Raw genomic sequence first — 14,455 nt, forward strand, 5'->3', positions numbered from 1 at the left:
TAATAATATGTTGTATGTAAATTTTTTATTCATTATAAACTTAAAAGTATTAATATAAAAAATAGGCTTAATGTCACTTTTGTTTCCTATTTTTGTCAGTTTTGTTTGATGTGAAATTCATTTTTTTAAATGTTCAATGTAGTTTTTTATATCGTAATTTATGTTCAATTTGGTTCTTTTGGTGACGTTTAAATTGTTAACGATTATGTCCAGATGACCAATCAGTGAATGACATGACCGTTATTGGCTGATGTAACACCCAAAATAATTACGATAAATATTATTCTCTTTTTCCTCTAAAATGTATAACTCGGTTTATAAGAATCTCTTTTTGTGTGACAATATTCATAAAATCATGTGTTAATATATGATTATGTTGGTTTATTTATTCGGTTAAATTACATAGTGATGTTTGGTCTGAGTATATGGAATCTAGTCATGTTACCATGGATACTGAATAATATGGTTCACTTATGCTTGATGTTTCGACGAAATTTGAAGTAATACTAATCTTGTCAATTTTAAGATTAGAAAGTACTTAGTATGTTTTTAAAATGGATTTGAATAGTGTAGATATTCTCTCACGGTACTAACAAAATTTATACTCTCAGCAGTTAAATCATTTGTTACGTTAGAAATTATTTTTATGAATCAAAGTTAAACTAAGTGATATTATTTTGAATTAATTATTTTTCAGGACTTAGATGTGGAATATGTTAGATAACAAAATTTTCTGATGTTGTAAGTGACATCAATAGGCAGTAACATTTTTTTCTTCAAAGTTCATGCCTGGTTACATTTTTTTATTGCCACTTGTTGGTGTTTTCTGAAAATTATTTGTGTTAAGCCATCTTACTTGTAATAAAGGCTTATTGAATGAACGTTAGACTTATCCATTTAAAGACTAAACCTTATTTTAATTTTCCTTAAGCTAAGTTTCCCTGTGCAATAATTTTCGTAATAAACCGTATCTTATCCTTCCATTCCTCCATGATGTGTAATTATGTTTTGGTTTCCCACACAAATAGTAGTTATTTGCTTTCCAACGTAGCATCTTGACTTCCTTTGTTTCATGCACCAAAAGAGACAAAACATGAAATGGACAATGAAATGAAAAAAATGAATCTACGGGAGACAATTGACCTTAATTTATGAAAGTTGGAACCCATTCATTTGAAAAACTTCTTCTACCAATTATTAAGTGAATTCTATTTAAGAAATCAAAGGGGGATATCAAAGGGCAGAGGAGGAGAACGTGAGTTCACTAAGAACTTTCGTGAAATTGTGAGCAAGCTAAGTGAGAAACTAGCTGTGACTAGAAGAAGTAGGAGTGAAGGATTCCTTACTGGACTTGAGGTAGGGGAAGCTAAACCATCTCTTAGATATTATAATTTCATATTTCATCATCATGAATCTAAATATGAGCATATTGGAATTTAGTAATAGTAGCTATCTATTTGTGAGTTTTAGTTTCCTTACTTATGATTGTATTGTTTTCTGTTTTTCGAGTGACCTCAGTACATTGTCCATTTCTATTCCGTTTATCATTGTAGTCAAATTTTTTATATATGGGACATAAGACATATTACTTTGCTTTGACTGTTTGGATTATTATTTTGTCATCTGTACTTAGAGAATTAAATCTCGCATGTTTGAGTAAATTGATGACTACTTTATTTATGCTACTAATTCCCTACGGTAAAATATATATTCTCACCTAGTGAGCCGTTAGATTGACCTGAAGATTTGATATATGAACCATAAGATATATTATTTTGTCTTGACTGTTCGAATTATTATTTTGAGGTTTGTACTTAGAGAAATAAGTCTCGCATGTTAGAATAAGTTAGTGATCACTTTATTTTTCTGTTACTAAGATATATGGTTTTTAAGACATAGATATTGAATTTGACCGTTCGGATTATCAATCAAACTTCTAAAGTTATATATATATATATATATATATATATATATATATATATATATATATATATATATATATATTCCGCATTTTGAGCTAGCTGATTTTCCAGCTTAGTTTTATCCCTGAACCATCTAAGGAAAATTAAGAGTTTGACCTCATCAACCATTAGATCGAATTAAAATATTTACTATAGGTCTTAGATATGTAATTGTTTATTTTTGACCAGTCGGATCTTGAATAAGGAGTTTGAAGTTATGACAAATGTCTATCTAACATTCCAGTAATTTAAGTAAATTGAACTTTTGTCAGTATAACTTTTTCCACAATTAACCATTTGAGGTAATTCTTGTTATACTTCATTACTTATTCATTTATCCCTTTCCAGCCTTTCTTTTATGTGATGAAAGTATTGAAACCATATCATCATCAATTAAGAAATATGAAACAAGAAGTTGGAAACAAACCTACATAGGAAGTATAGAAAAACGCTGACATTGAAAATTTTGCTGCAGCTAGTCTAGTGTTTCAAAAATTACAAATTAATAGTCCTTTGAAAGATCAGTGAGTCTACTGTCTAACTCAAAAGGAATCATCTTATTTGGAGTTATGTAGAGAAAGTTATTAGCAAAATAGTCAGCAAAGGTCAGAGCTGAAAGTACAGCAAAACGAGATTAAAATGTTGATTTTAAAATTTTTACTGAAGCTAACTCTGTGATCTGAAAATTATGAGTCTAGTGTCCTAGGAAATATATTTGAGTCTAGAATCCACCAAAACAAAAATCAACTCATTTGGAGTTCTATAGAGAAAGTTATGAGTAAAACACTGAGCAAAGGTCAAAATTGACAACAAACAGTTTTGAACATGATTTTTGGATTTAATGTGAATTGTCATATGGATGGTTTATTGAGATTATTAGAATAGCCTTGGATGATTATCTAGTTTTATTAAAGGAACATTTATGTTTTATCTCGGTAGTGAAAAGGATAATTCATTTTGCCTGTAAAAGGCGATAGGTGGATTCGAGTCCTGTTATTTTCCTCTTACGAGTTTTTACTCGTAAGACCTTGAAGAACAAGGAAGATATGTCTGAAGCTGCGTGTGGAGGACGACTCTTATCCGCGGTTCATATGAGGGACCATTTTTTATATATGTTTATCAAATGTATATGTAGGATAGAACCGAGATAGGTCCAATAGCTGCATGTGAAGGGTTAGTGTCCATTAGTTGTGTGTGAAGGAAAAAAACCGATAAGTCTAATATCCATGTGTGAGGAATGGAAAACGAAGTGAGACTCGTGTCCATTTATTTTTATACGATACAATATCAGGAGATAATATTTAATGTTATTATTTGATGTTTGAACTGTGAAAACAAGTTTTTTATAACTTCTTGGTTATGTGTCTGCGATGATCGTGTAACTCGTATCGTTATACGAGAGTAAATGATATTTCAGGGAAAGTTGAAGAAGTTTAGTGCAAGGATGTGATGGGAAAATCTCTATGGGATTTTAGAATATGTATTTTAAATTGTGAAATGTGTGGTTTGTAATAAAGAGTTTTAATATTTGGTTTGTACTTCAATAATTACTCTTGAAAACTTTGATGATATTATTGTGTAATAATATTAAATGTTGTGGCTTTAAATGTGAACCAATGCTTTGTTTAAAAAAAAAATACTGTGACACTCTGAGAAGGGGTGTTACAGTTGACGTGGCCACTTAAACACACAGTCATGTGAATTTTTTATATTTGGAAGTGATTTTCTAATATTAGGGTTTTTATCGAATTGACGGCCCTGTGACATCCATAGCCACCTCCATTTGCGCTTCCCTTGCCACCACTCGCGCAACCAGAAAAAAACCAATAATCAGATATAGAACATAACTCTCAATCCCAAAGACAACCCCAAAACGTAGCCATCAACCTCAATCGCAAACGTTGAATGATTAAGAACATAAAATCTCTCAACCGAAAAACCCTAAATCCCCATTTTCAATTTTGCAAACAAGATCAGTAAAACCCCAAAAAGAAAACCAAAATTCCCTATACGATGCACCACCCTAGTGGCCGCGAGAGCGCTGATGAACGAAGGCCGCCACACCTCGAACACCGGGTCAACTCTTCCCCCTCCACGATAACACCATCAACAGGGTCTCTCGCAGTGCGCCGCTGTCATTCACATGTTTGTGCCCTACCTACACAAAACCCCAACCATAACTACGAAGGAGAAGGGAAAGGGGAGTTCTCCCTCCTTATGATGTTGTCCAGAACGAGAAAAGAGAAAGGGAAAGAAAATGCCTTTGTGTGCAGGAGAACCCTCTACAGATATGGTTGATGCGCGAGCCTGAAGCAGAGAAGAAAAGAATGGTTCCCCTACCTCGAAGCGAACTTGAATCAGAAGAAAGAAAAGCAGAGCCCTCTCTTGCATGACCCTAAGGCTGGGTTCCCAGATTCTAAAAGAACAAAGTCTTGACCCTTATTTGGGTTCTCTAATAAAATGCCCCCTCCCCCCAATTGAAAAATTAAAATCATAAATGTAATTTTATTTAGATTTTAAAAAATCTGATGTTTTCACGGTGGTAAATTGTTATGTCTGAGGTTGAAGATGGAAGATGATGAAGTGATTAGGATGAAGATAACGAGAAACAACCACGCCATACATCATTTACTGATTGTTGACTTTGATACTTAGTCGTTAACTATTCAAACATTGTTAGCCAAAAGAACCAAATTGAACATACATAATGATATAAGGGACTATGTTGAACATTTGGAAAAAATGAATCTCACGTCGAAAATAGTTGACAAAAATAGCGACCAACAATATTAAGCCTAAAAAATATTATATATCTTATATGTAAAGTTTTTATTCGTTATAAACTTAAAAATGTAAAATAAAGAACTACGTGTGCAATAGAAGAAAACTACTAGTTAACAATAAAAGGGAATATGGAAGTTAATTAATGAATATAGGAAAATAATGTGATGAAATATTATGAAATAAAAGTTAGAAAGTAAAGTCCAAAGATTAAATTTCAAAAACGATAGTTTGAATAAGAAAGTGAGACGGTTATTGGGTCTAGCCTTCGTTTTTCTTTTTCGGATACGAAAAAGAACGGTTATTGCATTTTAATTTGGTCATTATATCTAATTTTTTTTATACTTACATATTTATGTTTACAATGAATAACAATTCATATACAAGAGGTATTATAATTAAAATATTTTGATGAGTTCTTAAACTTGATTTTTAATTTTAATGTTAAACTAAATGTTAAATTTTTTTAGTACCAACTAATAACCCCACGAGACAAAAAAGAAAAGGTGATTTTCATAATTGATATACACTTTAGCATAGATTTCATATTTCTAAAAGAAATTTATATTTCATGTCAAACATTGGTAGAATAATTTTACACGAGATTAGCTAGGAACTATTTCGTCACAATTAAAGTACACAATGAGATAAAATATTATACGGGAGTCATCAAAATGAATTAATTTTAACAAACTTGTATGGATGGCTTATAATAATTTACATTGACTTAAACTTAATAAAATTATGATAGAAAATACTACGTAATCTTATATGAAATTCTATACGTAATCTTATACGAAATTCTAACAAGTTAAAAGTATATTGAGAGGAGAATAAAAGAGGAAGGAAGTAAGTAAGGACCGAACGGTGTGTGTATATATATATATATATCGAACTGCAACGGAGGAGAAAAGTAAGGGTCGAACGGTATAAAGTGATAATACCGAATGGTAGAGTTAATGTTAGGAAATTAATAGTGGGAAAGTTTGTTACATTGTTAGGGAGACAGAGTATAAATAAAGGCTGAGTTGGCTGAGGAAGGTATCAAATATTTTGTTTTGGTTTAGACTGGACTTCTTGGCTAGTGGAGGAAGGAAGGCTTCTTGGGAACATTTACTTGGTATTTTCTTCTGGATATACATTACAGATTCAATAATATACATACACATATTTTCATCTTTTACTATTTCGAGTATTATTGTGAGAAAAGTGTTATGTTTGGTCTCTTGAATAAAGTAACCTAACAAGTTTGGTCCGACCTATCGGATCTGTCTCGGAGGGAAGAATAGCGAAGAAGAATGAAGGGACGAATGACGGCGATGGAGTCATCAATGGAGGAATTGAAGGCGGAGGTACGAGCTATGACTCTCGAGATCCGACGAGCCTCAGGACGACGCTCCAGGAACCAGGATCGGAGCTCCGAAGGGAGTCGAGATTCCGTCATTGTCGAACGAGAGCGACGACCACCAGAGATTTCGGAGGATGAATCGGAAGATGACCGAGGCGAAGTACAACGTAGTTGGATGAAGCGCGTTGAGCTACCAACTTTTGAAGGTACTGATCCCATGGGTTGGATCGCAAAGGCTGAGAAGTTTTTTGACATCAGAGCGTGACGGAGAAGGAGAAAATGAAGTTGGTTTATATATGTATGGAGGGAGGCTCTAGTTACTGGTTCCGCTTCTGGCGGAAGAAAACTAGACATCCAAATTGGAAGATGTTCACGAAGGCACTAACGCGGAGGTCTGGCAGACTGAATCGGGGCACTATTTCTGAGAAATTGGTTGTCGTGCGTTAGAAGGGGAGTGTTGATGAATACATCCAGGAGTTCAAAATCCCGGTGGCGCAGGCTTCGGGAGTAAACAAAGAGCAATTGCTAGGATATTTTTTCGCTGGCTTGCAGGAGGGATTGCGAAATCTGGTGCGACCACACGACCCACGCGATTTGTTGACGGCAATGGAGCGAGCTCGAGACGTCGAACAAGCTGGGTTCGTATCGCGAGGGAGTGGCGAAATGGGAGAAAAAGGAGGAGCGACATGGGGAAGATATTCCGCGAGTTTCGGGACAATCGTGGAAACGTATCGAAGATCATTGGAGGCATCCGTGAACGCTAGCGAAGGGCATGGTTCGAAGAAGGAGGGAATCTCTAGTAATACGAGCTCCAAAGTTGGTAGCAATGGAAGGGAAACAACCAAGGCCAAGGGGTAAGAACTCTACCTTATCCAGAGTATATAAAAAGACGAGAAGAAGGGTGTTGTTTCCACTGTGGGGGGCCTTACAACCCAGGCCATAGGTGCGCCGAAAGAAACCTATGGGTGATGATTTTGGCAGAGGAAGATGATGAAAATGAAGTAGAGGACAACCTAGAATTGGAACATAGGAACATGGAGTTGTCCTTGTTTTCGACAAGAGAGCTCACTCCATCGAACATGATGAAATTGCAAGGATGGATGCAAGGGAGAAGAGTCCTAGTATTAATTGACAGTGGCGCGAGCCACAATTTTATTTCAAACCGAATGGTGGAGGAATTGGGATTGGAAATAAGAGAGACACCACCTTAAAAGGTGAGTCTAGGGGATGGGCAGAAAAAAAAATAGCCTAGGGATGTTGTACATAAGTTCCACTAGTTTTGGAAGGACTGGAAGTGATAGAGAAATTCCACCTCTTTGACTTGGGAGAAGTAGATGTGATATTAGGGGTGACATGGCTAACAAGGTTAGGAGAAATTAAGGTAAACTGGGAAGAACTTATGATGCGATTTGAGTCAGAAGAAATGGAAGTAGAAATTTAGGGGGATCCAACATTGCTAGTAAAGTGGTTACTCCTGAGGCATTGTTAAAGGAGAGGGAGATAGAAACCATGACTTTAGTTTGGAGCTTAAGCCAAGCAAAAGTGACTGAGGGAGACTAGGAAGCAGAGAGATTGGCACCAGTGTAGGAAGCGGGGTTGCAACAGATTCCGGCAGATTTTGAGGGGGTGTTTCGAGAACCCTAGGGGCTGCCACCTGAGAGGAAAATAGACCATCGAATCCCATTAGAGGAAGATAGACTTCAAGTTCAAATTAACTCAGTACAGTTTGTGCATTCAATGGAGGTTATGTACACGAAGCTCCATGACAAGTACATCGAAGTCAAGACTAAGAAACTATCTTATTTGGAACACCTTAATGAAGAACAACAACTTAAATTCATCAATTGTTTGTCCGCTGTAGAAGAGGTCATTGAACACTTAAAGACCATGAAGGAAGAGCTTCTTGGACAAGTCAATGATTTGAGAGTCGAGCTCGCTTCGCTAAAGGCTGCCAAAGACAACCAGTTAGCGGACTATCAGATGCTTTTGAGGAAGGAAAGCCACAAAAGTGAAACTCTTTCTGAAGAAGTGGAGAAATTGCAGCAGCTTTGCCAAGAAGGAGCATATCATGATTTGAATAATAGCAGAAGGATTGTAGTTGTAGATGATCAGTTTAAGGCTAAGTCTAACAGATCATATGTGAGAATGACTAGAAAACGTATTAGACAGAATGCTTTGAAGGACGAAGCAAGGTTTATATCTTTTGAAAATGATCAAGTTAATTATGTTGAGAGAGAGTCAATGCACAATGCCTCCAAGGAGACAACATTTGGTACGTTGTTGGAGTGCGATAGCGAGGCTAATGTTTTATCAGGCCTTGAGTTATAGAAAACTGGCCATGGTAACTGGCTTATACTAGTTCTTTGTGAATATGCACTGGGAACGAAATTTTCCACTTATTGTCAAACTGGACGGATATGCCTTCTGCACTACATCTATCAAGTGGCTACTCCTTCAGTTTATCATGGATTTGCAAAGCCCCGGAAAAGTGCTATAGCGAGAAACTAGCAGCAGCAAGGGGAGGAGATACCCCAAGTCTTAATACAATGGCAACAAGGCGGATTGAAGGACTCCACTTGGGAATAGGAGTATTACATCAGACAACAGTTCCCTTACTTCAACCTTGAGGACAAGGTTGATGTTGAAGGGGAGAGTAATGTTAGGAAGTTAAAAGTATATGAGAAGAGGAATAAAAGAGGAGAGAAATAAGGGTCGAGCGATATATATATATATATATATATATATATATATATATATATATATATATTAATACCGAACGGTGGCTGCAAGGGAGGAGGGAAGTAAGGGTCGAGCGATATATATATATATTAATACCGAACGGTGGCTGCAAGGGAGGAGGGAAGTAAGGGTCGAGCGATATATATATATATATTAATACCGAACGGTGGCTGTAAGGGAGGAGGGAAGTAAGGGTCGAACGAGTGAAGGGCCGAACGATATAAAGTGATAATACTAAACGGTAGAAAGTTAATGTTAAGAGGAGAGAGAAAGTATAAATAAAGACTGAGTTAACTCATGAGGGTATCAGATATTTTGTTTTGGTTTACACTATACCTCTTAGCCATTGAAGGAAGGAAGGCTTCCTTTGGGAATATTTACTTTTATTTTGTTCTGGATATACATTACATATTCAATAATATTAATACACATGTTCATCTTTTACTATTTTGAATATTATTGTTAGAAGAGTGTCTTCTGTTTGGTCTCTTGAAAAAGGAACCTGACAATTTCAGTTGCAATGAACTACATAGTTGGGAAAACACTTAAATTACTAGTATTACAATAATTACTAACTAAAACATTATTTATCGAATACAAAATAATTCCTCTTTCTTATTGTTCAACTGTGAAGGAAACAGACCCTTTCGCTTCTTTCTCACTCTCCACAACAACAACGTTATCTGACACATTGGTGACAGAAAATGCTACAAACTTAGGCTCATCTAGAGCATAAAATGAAAATTGAAAATGACTAATTCTCTTAGGAAACACCAAAACCGATGAAAAATCAGCCACCCACTTTGTGCCATTTCCACTGACAGTTAACTTCCCAACCGTTGATCTCAAGCCCATGCCATTGACAAGGTTATGATCAACCAGCACTTGATCAATGCTGCTGAATTCCCCATCTAGACTTACAATAGGAACCTTTCTTTTGGGGTCACCATTGAACATGTTATTCACTATATTTAGACCCAAAACTTGACCTTTAACAGACTTCAATACAATATTAGCATCCCCTAGAAACAACCCATTTGTGACATGAACTTGAACTGGATCTTCCATCACTATTCCAGTGTAATCCATATAACAGTTGTCAATTCTTGTCAGAGAATTACCAGGCAATTTCACTAATATCCCTATGCCACCAAAACCTGTTGCCTTGTTATAGCAATGCACCCCAGTTAAAATGTTAGCTTGACCCCTTAGAACAACACCAATGGCTGCTGAGAAAACTACAACATCTGTGATTGCATTATCATTGCTAGCAAGATCGATGGCCACCCCCGAGAAGTGCTTCTCATCGTTGTCTCCTCCGACGGTTGAGTGTTGTCCAAGAAAGCAATCTGTGACGAAGGTCTCGTGTCCTTGGTGGACCAGAATTCCTTCTGTGGTGAAGTGAAGGAAGAAGCAATTGTTGATCCGGATTCTAGCAGAATCAATGATCAATATCCCTCCTCCTCTGTAGCTTGAATCAAAGAGAATGTCCCTGAAAGTTATGTCTTCATAGTAAATTCCACCATTGCCTTCTTTCCCAGTCTTTGATGACCATAACTCAACTAGATGTCTATCACCAGGAAATTTATCAGATGCTCTCAACGTTCCTTCTCTTACCTAATCAATAATACTCTTTGTGAATTTTTCAGAACCAAAGCTTTAACATATAAAAAATACGAGGAAGTTGTTTTTTCTTTTTCGAAAAAAAGGTTGTGCCAAAGTTACACACTAAATTGGTTGTTGCTCACAAAAAGAGAAGTGCAAGATTCATCATGGAAATAACTATAGCCACTATGTAGATTCTATCTCATCACAAAATTAGAAAATTGTTGCTTAGTAACAGAGAGATTGATTAATTTGAATGTGGTAAAGAATGGTAGTATGGTAGTAGATCAAATCAAAAGCTTTTCTTAAGATTGGTCACTGATTCTCGGACTTCTTTTACTTCTGCTGTGGACTAATCTTTTGCAGATTTGATGATATTCTTTCTCAGGAAAAATCTTACTATATATATAGGAAGTATCATAGGTAATCTACTTTACATATGATAAGTAAACAGTAGCAACATAATAGTCGTTTTTTTAATGAAAGCTTTAAAAGGAACGTGGCAAAAATGGTTCCAAATTTCTATGATAATACTATTTTACATAAACATCTTCTGAGAAATTGTTAGTTGTCGGTAGGAAACAGAGACAGATAATTTATGACACCGATCCAGTGATGTGCCTCTTTTTTTTTTCTTATATTTGTAAAAGGACAATTTTATTTTTAAATTTAATAGTAAGCATCAATCACATTTCAAAAGACTGATTAAAATAATAAAACGTTACTTTTAAAATTAACTAAAATACTAGTATATATTCAAACAAAAATGTCCTCAGTTAATGCCCTGGTTTTTCATGTGAGTTATTATTTGTAAATACTAAATAAAAAGTGTATTTAAAAATATAATTTGACCAAATGCTTGAACATTGTAAAAATATGAAAAGAAAATAATATTCTCCATGAAAAAAAACACCACAGAAGAGAATAGATGGATAGATACTAACCACAATATTGCCAACACCTGAAGGGAATGTGATGGGTTTGCTGATTTTGTAGTTTCCACCTTCCAAATCAATGACAACTCCTCCAAGGTCATTCACCCCTGCAACCATCTCATAACCCTTCTGCAAACTAGAAGCATCTTCCACTGCTTTCAAAATGGCATCACCACTCTCTTCATTTCCACTTGGATCCGCACCATACTCGCTCACGTACAACACTCTCCCTCTCTAACACAAACAACACCAAACAATGTCATTAACTGCTTGTCACAAACGGTTAAAACAAGGAAAAAAAAAAACTTTTTTTTCTGCAATGCATTGTGTCTTAGTTACCCTCTTTGTTTCTGATGAAGCGGGTGGTGATGCCAAAGGACTTGCAGCTAAATCTTGAATCTTTCGTTCAAGTTTGGCCCTGAATTCTGACAGCTTTTTCTCCTTGCTGAAAGTGAAACATGTAATGTCTGTTACTTGTAACACCAGAAATAAGAAGACAAAACACACCGCTAAGAATCTCATTGATCTTGAAACACTCAAACACACTGTTAAAATAAGCAAAAGGAAGGAGATTTTGTTCTGGTTATGGTAGAGAAGTGAGAGACTAGTTGGTGGGCAGAATGAACATTTTGTTAGTTTGAAGTATGAATATTTATAATAACATGTGTTGGGTCATTGAATATTTATAATAACATGTGTTGGGTCATTGAATAGGTGGGTTCAGGTCCGTCGTATAAATGCCTTAAAAGTGAGAGCAGTTATAAATAGAATCTCTGCAACTAGTAATTAAATAAACTTCTTTCTTTTATTGTTAATTGATATAATCAATAAATAAACTTCTTTTATTGTTAACTGATATGATCAATAAATAAACTTCTTTTATTGTTAATTGATATGTATATAATATGAGAAATAGTTTTTAAAAAATGTATATAGAAATCATAGGTAATTGTACAGTTAATATAAAAATATGTATTTATTAATTAGAATTTTATATACATAGGAATATTTAATGTACAATATTATATATCTTATGATTCATTACATTAATGTATATAATCTATATATTAATGTACATTAAATATATACTAATTGTATGTTAACAGTAAGAATCGGTATATGTATATATTGGTTGTACAATTAATTGCATATTCAAAATTCATACGTATAATTAATATTGTTAATATATTTTTTTATTAAAAGTTATTAGTTGTACGTTTAATAAATGTAAATTTTAAAAATATAATTAAAAGTTTGATTAAAAATTAATTTTAAATATTATTTTTAAATTATATAGGAGTCATAGTTACATTTTCTAAAAAAAGTTAATTATATTTTATATTTCAGTATTTCACTTAATAAATTAGTATGTGTTGTTTATATGATAATACTATATTGGAGTTTTTATATGGGTTTATGTTATGTGTTTTATAAGTGTATTAATGTATTTCAGAAGTATATTCGTAATTTTGTTAAACTCACATGAAATTTTTAATATAATTTGTTATATTTCTTTGTGATAGTATAATTTTCATTTATGTGTACTTAATAATACACTTAATTTTTTCTATTGTTTATAAATATAACTTAGAAAAGTAACATTTGAAATAAATAACTTTGAATATTTAAAATGGTTGGAAAAATAACTGGAGGGTAAGTTAAGTTTAGTACAAAAATAGTGTTTAATGTCACACGTTTAATTTCTAACAAAAGAAAATCCAACATAAAAAATATCGATGACAATTTTGTAAATGAAATGTCATTATAGACGTCGGTTCTCCCGGAGTCAAATGTCAAATAATGTATAGATGTCAGTTCTACCATGGTCAAATGTCAAATAAGGTATAGACGTCGGTTCTCTCAGGGTCAGATGTCAAATGGTTTGCATAAAGAACTAAAAAGTCATTATTTAATTGTCTTTAGACGTCGGCTAGAGGACCCTGACGTTTAACTCGAATTAGACATAGGCTCTCCCCTCCACAAACGTCAAAAAGGTCTGAAAATACCTCATTTTAAGTGACAGTATTAATTTTTTTATGACACCCTGCCCCCCAAACTAGACGTCAAATCCTCTGCTAGAAGCTGCAAAATAAGAATTGAAACGTCACTTTTTCAGATATTGGACATTAGATCCCCTTCCTTGAACATCAATAAGATGCGAAAATACCCCAAAAGTAGCACAAAAATGGATTTTTTTAGCAATTAGACGTTGGTGGTGGAGGGGGGCCGATGTCAAATTCTCTTTTAAACCCCAAAAACTCAAAACGCGAGCCTCACTTTCTTTCGCGTTTTCATTTGGGTTTTCGTTTCATTCGCGTTCGTCATTACTGCTGCAAGGTATGTTTGATTGATTTTCTTCTATTTAATTTATTTTTCACCGATTTACTTTAGTTTGCACTGATTCAATTTCATTTGCATCGATTAAATTTCGTTTGCACCGATTAATTTTGGCTTATGGTGTAGTTTTGTGTACGAGTTGACAAATCTCGACAGCAACATTGAGTGTCCAATCTTCATTACTTGAAACTCATAGTATATACAATTTTGTGATATGCTGAAATGGTTTGCTGTATTTCATGTGGTAATATTGTAAAAACAAATTAATTTTCTCTTAAAAGAAATGGACGTCGATTTAGGAGGGGCTCGATGTCAAAATTGGCGTTCGAGAAAAGGGATCCGACGTCAAATTGATGTCTCCCAATAAGACATTGGATCTGAATTAGACATTGAATGTCAAAAATAACATACTTTAAAAGCTTTTTTGCAGTAGTAATTTTTACTTGTTTCATTTTTAAAAATAAAATGTTAAATATCGAATATGTTTGTATAAACAAATTATGATATTTTTATTGATAAATTTATGTATTGACAACAACTCATTGGTTCACTAGTAAGGAATTGACCTTAGCTCATGTTCATGTATTTATAGATTGTAATGAAATTAAATCTTACCTTGAGTAAGCAAATCAAATGATGATTTTTTTTGACAAAGAAGTGTGATTATGCAATGAAGATCAATTGAATCATAGGGGATTGTAAGAAGAAGCTCAAGGTGATGGACCAATGAATATGCCCTTTGACAGTAG

General features: G+C 34.2%; 1 protein-coding gene and 1 pseudogene across 1 annotated transcript; one reads left to right on the top strand and one right to left on the bottom strand.

Moving 5' to 3' along the window:
• Positions 1 to 5,752: 5,752 nt before the first annotated feature.
• Positions 5,753 to 9,276, top strand: LOC124835447 (uncharacterized; annotated as a pseudogene).
• A 38-nt stretch (positions 9,277 to 9,314) lies between these two features.
• Positions 9,315 to 11,994, bottom strand: LOC124835445 (Pectin lyase-like superfamily protein). The gene is made up of 3 exons (XM_047310372.2): positions 11,709 to 11,994; positions 11,379 to 11,603; positions 9,315 to 10,446 (listed from the first exon to the last, which is right to left on the bottom strand). Exons 1-3 carry the CDS (start codon positions 11,889 to 11,891, stop codon positions 9,445 to 9,447), a joined length of 1,410 nt encoding a protein of 469 aa, XP_047166328.1. The 5' UTR covers positions 11,892 to 11,994; the 3' UTR covers positions 9,315 to 9,444.
• Between the last annotated feature and the right edge of the window lie 2,461 nt (positions 11,995 to 14,455).

This window comes from Vigna umbellata, chromosome 1, assembly GCF_029865625.1.
Source record: "Vigna umbellata cultivar VRB3 chromosome 1, Vumbellata_1.0, whole genome shotgun sequence".
Taxonomy (NCBI): domain Eukaryota; kingdom Viridiplantae; phylum Streptophyta; class Magnoliopsida; order Fabales; family Fabaceae; genus Vigna; species Vigna umbellata.